At 47.2% G+C, this 8650-nt stretch overlaps 1 protein-coding gene across 1 annotated transcript; it reads right to left on the bottom strand.

The window, feature by feature from the left end:
• Nucleotides 1-686: 686 nt before the first annotated feature.
• Nucleotides 687-2973, bottom strand: LOC124696173. The gene is made up of 2 exons (XM_047228939.1): nt 2351-2973; nt 687-2053 (listed from the first exon to the last, which is right to left on the bottom strand). Exons 1-2 carry the CDS (start codon nt 2914-2916, stop codon nt 877-879), a joined length of 1743 nt encoding a protein of 580 aa, XP_047084895.1. The 5' UTR covers nt 2917-2973; the 3' UTR covers nt 687-876.
• Nucleotides 2974-8650: the final 5677 nt, after the last annotated feature.

The raw sequence follows: 8650 nt of genomic DNA, 5'->3' as shown, positions 1-8650 counted from the left end.
GGTGTTGAGGTGGTGGCGATGCTCTTTCCAGAGGCAGATAGCTGGGTACCGCGCGATTGGGATGAGGGAGCCAGCATGTCGATCGCCACTGGCTCCACACCTCCGTTGTCGTGCCCTCCCCACTCCATGCCTCCATCTCCGTGCCCTCCCTGCCCGCCACCGCCCCCGATTGCTTGTGATACGGGTACAAGTCCCTCGGCTGGGGCGGCCGCCATGAGATCCTCCGAACCCTCGCGGGGTGATGAACTGTAAAAGGGACTTGAACAAAGACTTTCACACCAATTCAATGGGGATCAGGTTCCAATGTTTTCGAAGATCACATTCCTTTTTTGACTCAGAAAATCACATTATAATTATTAGAGGTAAGATAAGGAGAGGATCACGTCCTGATTAGGAAAGACGAGATTTTGTCCCAATTTTTCGCGACTCATAACTTGGAGCCCGGGACAGCGATCGTGGCGTGGCGACGGTCAAGGGAGTAGTTTTTCTAAGGGAAAACAATATTCGGGAATGGCGTTCCAATTTAATGCAGATCTGGCCTAATAGGAAGACGAGGATTGCATGCCAATTTATCTTTTCTAAAGTTAATTTGTGACTTTCCTGTTGCAAGGCACATGCATGTTTATTGTATATATTAAAAGAATGCACGGTTCGAGAGCTATGTGATAGTCCATTCCACATCAAGATGGAAAAAATATATATATATTATATTAAATCAAGTACATCCACGTATGTCATTAGGGAAAATATAAGTTGGTACACTCATTACAGGAGGTACATACATACCGTAACATAGGATGGTATCATAACCACGGCCTTTATTTACATAATATAATAACCAGCGGACCCGCACATGCATCAGTAAAATATTATGTCTTACATCTCTTCTGTTTTCACCTTGATGTCGATATCAGTGGAGTTGACACCACGATACATGCCATCGTGCATCTGGCGAGGGGGGCCTTCTTTCCCGTCGAACAAGATATCCTTCACCTTGTATGAGAAGGGAACATCAATTTCAACAACTTTTGCATATATGGTACAAACAATTCTACTCATTGGAGGAACATTATATTCGACTGTTGTCGTCGACTTTTTTGAGTTCCCTTCGGTTTTCCCCCAGCTGTACTCTCCATGAAAGTCGACATGAATTTCAGATGAAAATTCTGCTATGCCCGGAAAGTCAACTGACATGCTGGTTTTGACACCTACATCCAGCGATACCATTGAATCCCACCTACTCTCTACGCTGTTAAACATTTCAACAGTATTTGTGAGGTGGATGGTTTGCGATGTTACATTGGTACCAATCACCTGGTGCCTGGAGACCTGTATGGCGTCCCTGATCTTCTGTCCCTCGAAGCGGTACTGAACATCATAGATCTGTCGAGACTTGGCTGCTTCTTCAATCCGAAGGGTTGTCTCTCTCGGGTAGCTACTGGAAGCAGAAGCCTGGAGAGGATGCCACTTATAGTGATGTCCTGGAAATGTTAAGTGCATGTCCGTGGTTAGCAGCTTGCAGAATTTTCCATTGCTGACGCTTTGAAGTGCAATGTTGTTGCCTTCCTTGATGACCACCTTGAATAATGAGTCGACAACCTTGTAGATGGTGTCTTGTGATATGTTTGTGTCGATTTCATAGTTCCAGTCATGCACGGTGCAAGCGATACCTTTGCCGTCACCTGGATCAACAGATCTGCAAACATTGCCCCACGGGTAGTGTCTAAAACGGATGAGACCGAAGTCATCCGTGAAAGTCTCAAAGATAACTTCCTTATCATTGCCATCAGACCCACGGAAGTCATGAAACCAACATTCGCTGTTATCAGCGTTATAAAAACGTATATCAGAATTTGTAGGCTGGAGGTACTTGTCGTTGCTTCCTTTGATACGGACATATTTGGGCAATTCCTTCTGCTCCGACAAGCGGACAACACGAAAAAGAGCATTACCATAATAATCACGTCTTAGTTGCATGCAGATGTTGTCACTACCATCACCACCGTGCTGATCAAACAGGCTAACCATAATATTTTTATTTTTGTGCTTGATACTGTTGCAAGGAAAAGAGCAATTAATGAATTAGTACAGCATAGTAAGTAGTACAGTATATAAGATCATGCATGCGTTCATGTGTTTGTTGAAAGTATTACTCGATCCCCTCCCCCGGCCAGCGGTCTGACCGTAAATACTTATGGAAACTACAGATAAAATATAATATAGGATTAAATGTATCTTTATTAATTGAACCTGGTGCGACAGGTGTATTTAGAACTACCCGATAGACCGACGGAGTAAGTTGCATGCATGTAGGAATGACAAACAAGCAGGGGCCTGCACATGAACGTACATGGTGAAGGCATTGTATTCGGTGTTGGAGAAGTTGAACAAGGTGCATGATGGCTTGGTGATGTCCTCTTCTGGTTCGTCTGCGTTGGCGGTGATGAACAAGGTGGTGTCGTGCTCCTGAGCGACCAAGTACTTGTTGCCGTCGGCGCACCTGACGTGTAGGAGCTCCGGGTGCAGCTTGGATGGCTCCAGGTAGAACTTCTGGGCCGGGGTTCTCTTCTGGTGGAACTCGTCGCTGAGTTGGATGAAATTCACCCCCGTTTTCTCATCAAACCTGGAGCGCATCATCCCGCCTGGCCCCATTACAGGCACCAAGCTGACTAGTACCGGCGGACCAGAACCAGACAGAGGGAACACCACGGGCTCTTGAGCGGAAGAAGCCCGGTACCACGACGGAGACGACGACAACGACTGCGTGACTATGGGTATGGGGCCTGACAGATCTTGAGGAGCCGCCTGATGCTTTGCAGGCGGCGGTGGATCAGTCACCACGGGCTCTTGAGCATTACGAGCCTCCCCGTCGGTAATCGGCACAAACGGCAGCAGCAGTGGAGAAGCTGACTCCATGTCTCTCCTCGATCTTCTCCAGCTGAGCAGGACTACTAACTGTGGATTCTCAGGATGGCTGGCTGTGGTTGTGGGACTAAGCTAGCTATAGGCTCGGTGTTTTATAGCAGCCCGAGCCTGACCCCGATCAGTATGGCGGACCTACTTAGCACACACCAATGCAATTGAGAGAAAAGTCCAGTGGCTGATACAAGGTTTCTCTCTTAGCTAACTAGTCTGTGTCACGGCTTAACTACAATCGGGACCATTGTGTGGCATGTTTCACACGTATGGTTGGATGTCGCGGGTTATGTTAGTACACTACATACACACATGCATGCACGTGATACACACAACAATGCAAATGCAGATACAAATTGACTGAATTGAGAACCAAAGTTTCTCAATAAATAAACATTGTGTGCATTTACTTGAAAATTGTCTCTCCAAATCAAATGATACACCTAAACCTGTAGATATCCTCTCCATCCATGCACGCCTGTCAAATTTTAGGATAGAAGAAATTTCATGGCAAAACAAAACGATCCTAGCTCATTGGCAGCGCTGGGGTAAAGATTTTGAGCAAACATTTCTTCACATGGCCCATAGCCCGTACAGAAGCACATCCAACTTAATTTTGGTCGCTCTCAGCTCGCACGAAGCCACTAACAAAATTTCTGCTCGCTCTCGCAGTCTGGGATGGTTCGCAGACTGACGCGAACACAAACAGACACACAGGCGGCGGCAACCCTAGGCTATCGGACACGAAGCAGAGCAGGCGAGCGGCAGCGAAGAAGGCTCTGCATCCTGTAGGGGAGATGGGACTGCCACGGCGCGACATCAACGGCCAAGACCTAGGACGCAGGTGCTCTTCTGCTCTTCACCTCTTATTCCCCTAATCCCCTATATATTTCCACGGATTTTGTAATTCCCATGACGCATCAATTAGCACTTAGCAGTAATGCAAAACCATATTAGCTGTTTGTTGCAAGTCTGTAAGTTGGAATCATCCAGCCTAGTTGTGTGTAATTGACTAATTTACCTGTAAACATCCTATATAGGCTAGCATATATAGCGGTTGTTTTTGTTCTCATATACTGCTTTGAGATCTTTTATTTTCAATCTACCTATACCTAATAATAAAGAAAATAAGGTTTCTTGTTCGTCCGTCCTACTTTTTACCGTTTTACCCTCCCACTAAAGTGCATATTACTCCATACTGCCATCGTACCGCTTCGATTGATGTTTTCTTTTTCCCCATCCGCCCCCTGTCTTGGGATCTCCCGTCCCCGTTCGGTCTTGGGAGCTCGAATTCCTCGCAAAGGACGGCGACGAGCGGCGCTTGGCGTGGCCAGGTTAGAGAGCACGAGCGAAACTGGTCCACCTCTTATTTTCTCCCCTGGATCGCGTCGTCTCAAACCTTGCAGTCGCCAGTGAATTTCCCCCGTTTTCATTGACCTGCTTGCACAATTACGGAGGCACCCGTCGATCTTTGTATCTGAACTCTAGACGGAGAGCCAGTGTTCGGAGCCGATCTGGGTAAGAAAATTTGGGCTTGGGTGATCTACTGATCTTGGTGAGGAAATTGGACCGACACCAACGCTCTTGACGACGGGATAGATAGAACAGGCCAGCGAACACAACGAAGCCGCAAAAAAAAAAAAAAAAAAAAAACTCCAAGGCCGCGTAGGACTGGAAGGCTCTGATTCTCTTTCATCTTGCGAGCGGACAAGCAACTAGCCTACCTACGCCTTCCGTTTAGTGAATTCTCCGAGATCAACCAGTTTATCAATAGTGCTCAGTTCAGTGGATTTGGATGCATCCTTCTGTTAAACTTGTTAGTCAAGTACATGGGAAACTGAATCATACGTGGAGCTCACTATATGGTGTTGTGGCACTCTTGCACTGTCCGATCCTCCCAGGACAGTTTGCATAATTAGAATCCAAACGAGCTGTATATTTTGTCTGAATTTGGATTATCTATGAACCCAATTTACACGCAGCTGCTCCTGATCAAGTGACTCCGGCATAAGTCCAATGCGGGACCTGAAATTCAGTTACATCGAGCTACCACCGTCTTACAAAGCAGTAGCCAATCTATCATCCACGGTATGTACTAATTGTTTCACTTAATTTACCCTACGTTGCCAATAAATCATGTTGTGTTCTCAATTATCTAACTTCAGTTAGTGTTGTAGTATTTGCAGACAATCATACCATAAACTAATTTGATGCAGAATTCCATTACCCGTGGGCGGTCGTAGTTCAGAACTTTAGATGTTGCATTGTAATTTGTAAGACACATATTATGAGGTGGCAACGTGAGCTTTTATTTAGTTCAGGTCCTTAAAAAACAAACATTGTGTAGGCGTCCAAACCGGTGTATAACTGTTCTAATATTCACTCAGTTTACCTTGGTTTGTTATCTTGGAGATAAATTAAAATTAGATTTCTATCTAGAAAAAATAACATTGTGATTTGTTTCCAAATTATTGTACCTGTATAGCACCAACTGTTCTAAATTAGTCAGACTAATGTGAGTAGGTAAATACACACATAATCATTTCATGTTTTATTACTAGCACGCTTTTGCTGCGATGATAATATTTTCACAAAATATTTTCCGTTGCAACGCATGGGTAATTTTCCTAAATAAAGGGAGAAATGTTTCCGTGGTTTGGTCCGTTTTGTTGGTCCGTTGTTCGTCCGTGGTATGTTTCGTTTTTTTTTTTTTTTTTGAGCAAAACCTCCGCCTTTATTAAACCCGAACAGGAATACAAAGGCCCTCAGGCGGATCTACAAACCAAACTCTACGACCAAACTCTTCAAAAACTGCACTACGCGCGAGATTGTGCGCCTCTTTATTTGAAACTCTACGTTCAAAACTAAAGGAAAGCTCGTCGAACTCAGAACGAGCTGCCAAAACCTCCTTGATGACATGTGCATACCTGCCCAGCGATCGCTCCTCCAGGCTTCGCACCACATTCTGGCAATCTGTCGCCACCCTGATCCTGTGCAGGTTCAAATCTCTTGCCAGTTCGACAGCTTCCCGGCAAGCTAAGGCCTCGAGGGTCTCCGCATCAGTACGACCTTTGAATATTGTCGCCGATGCTCCTAGGAATTCTCCAAGATCATTCCTGGCTACTGCGGCCGCCGCTCCCCTGATGGAGTTCTTCCCTACCGCTGCATCGACGTTGATTTTCACCATGCCGCTCGGTGGCGGGATCCATCCTCCATTGGTTGGCACAAGCCTGGCCGGTGCTTGTTTCTTCTTCTCCTGCTCACTAAGGTTCAAGTCTGAGACGAAATTCTCCACAAACATATGAACTGTGAGAGGGCTTTGATAAATCTGCTCGTGGATGGCCTTCCAACGTGCGTGCCAGATGGCCCACAGAGTGACAAACACTCTTGTTTGATCCTCATGTTTTAGTGACTGCATCATTGCTGCCAGCCACTCTCTCGCGTTACCCTCCTCTGAGCAAGAGACATGCTCATCGAGTTCTGTGTTCGCTAGCGCCCACACGCATCGGGACATAGTGCATTCTAGGAGTGCATGACGCCACGAGTCATGGCAGCCACAGAGCTGGCAGCTGCTTGATTCTGCCATCCTCCGCTTGAACCTGACCTCGTTGGTCGGTATTGATTGCTTTGCCAATCGCCAAAGGAAGACCCTCACCTTGGAGGGCACCGGTGTACTCCACAGCGAGCTCCATTGCTTCTCTGTTCTCCTCGGATCCGAGCCCGACGCTCTCCCATCTAACCATGCTTCTCTGTTTTCCCGTGTGTTGATGAGCATGTTATATGCTGATTTGACCGAGAAGACTCCCTTCCTCTCGTAATGCCAGCTCCAAAAATCCTCCTGCCTCCGATGGCTCAATGGGATCTCCATGATCGCCTGTACATCCATTGGTAGGAAGACCTGCTTCAGCTTGTCTTCGTCCCACTCCGCTGCACCAGGCAGTATGAAGTCTGCTACCCTAGTCGGCGGGTTATCGGAGATGCACGATATAGGACGCAGCATACCCTCCCTCGGTATCCACTGATCGTTGATCGGATCAGTGTCCTCCCCGGTGCCAATACGCTTTATCAGCCCCTGTTTGAGCACTTCAAGCCCATCTTGGACGGCCCTCCAAATTAATGAAGGGTTTGAGCCGGTGGTCGACTGCAATAAGCTCTTGTCAGGGTAGTATCTGGCCTTGAGAACGCGAGCACTTAGTGATTCAGGGTTCTGCAACAGCCGCCACCCTTGACGGGCCAGTAACGCCAGGTTAAAGAGCTCCAGGTCTCTGAAACCCAAACCCCCTAGATGCTTGGGCTTGCACATATCTCTCCATGAAACCCAACTAGGTTTCCTTTCTCCTTCACGACATCCCCACCAGAACTTCCGCAGCAACGAGTTAATATGCTCACAGAGTCCCTTTGGTATTCTGAAACATGCCATGGAAAAGACTGGGATGGCCTGCGCGACGGATTTGATAAGCACCTCTTTCCCCCCTGCCGAGAGGAGTCTCTCCAACCATCCCTGAATTTTCTTCCAAATTCTATCCTTTAGATATTTGAAAGCACCACTCTTGGACCTGCCCACATCCGATGGCATTCCCAAGTACTTCTCATTCAAAGTTTCTGATTGCACATGAAGAATGTTCTTCACTTCCTCCTTTACTGTCCCCGGACATCTCTTGCTGAAGAAGATAGAAGATTTGTCACGGTTTATCTGCTGCCCCGAGGCCCTACAATACAAGTCCAGTATGTCCTGCACTTTCCCCGCTATCTCTGTCTCTGCCTTGAATAGCAACAGGCTGTCATCCGCAAAAAGGAGATGACTAACCGCCGGAGCCGACGGTGCCACCTTTAATCCATGGAGCTCCGATGAGAAACTGTGTTTTAAGAGGCACGAAAGGCCCTCTGCCGCTAACAAGAACAAATAAGGAGATATTGGGTCGCCCTGCCGCACACCTCGAGTGGGCGTAAATTCATCCAGTCTGCCTCCATTGAACAGCACCTGGAAAGAAACCGTGGTGACCAGCCTCATCACCATCTCAACCCATCTCGTGTGAAAACCCAGCTTGATCATAATAGCCTCAAGGTAGGTCCACTCTAAACGGTCGTAAGCCTTCCTCATATCGAGCTTTAGAGCACAATAACGGTTCTTTTTAGCACGGTTCCGCTTCATGAAATGTAGACATTCATAGGCGGTAATGATGTTATCCGTGATCAATCTACCCGGAACAAACGCCGATTGCTCCTCCGAGATGATTTCTGGCAACAAAACTTTCAATCTATTTGCCATCACCTTCGAAGCGATTTTGTAGATGACATTACATAGGCTTATCGGTCTGAACTGTCCCAGTTCATCTGCACCCACAACTTTTGGGATCATAACAATAAATGTCTTGTTAATCTCCCTCATGTCATCTTCCCCTCGGAGGACTCGGATAACCGCCGAAGTGACTTCCTCTCCACACACCTCCCAATGCGTCTGGAAGAAGTGTGCCGGGTACCCATCAGGTCCAGGAGCCTTGGTCGGGAACATTTGGAACAAAGCCTCCTTCACCTCTTTCCCCTCGAAAGGTTTCAGCAGACCCACATTCATCTCCGCCGTCACCTTGACAGGGACCACATCGATGACCTCCTGCATATTCTCCACCCCTTCCGACATGTATAACGTGTCGTAGAAATTCCGCGTGAGGGCGGCCATCTCCTCAGGGTTCTCCGTCACCGACCCATCTGGTTGTTTGAGTCTGCCGATTTTATT

The sequence above is a fragment of the Lolium rigidum genome, chromosome 1, assembly GCF_022539505.1.
Source record: "Lolium rigidum isolate FL_2022 chromosome 1, APGP_CSIRO_Lrig_0.1, whole genome shotgun sequence".
NCBI classification, from domain to species: domain Eukaryota; kingdom Viridiplantae; phylum Streptophyta; class Magnoliopsida; order Poales; family Poaceae; genus Lolium; species Lolium rigidum.
The sequence above is the reverse complement of the archived record's forward strand: the minus strand, read 5'-3'. Positions and strand labels throughout refer to the sequence as shown.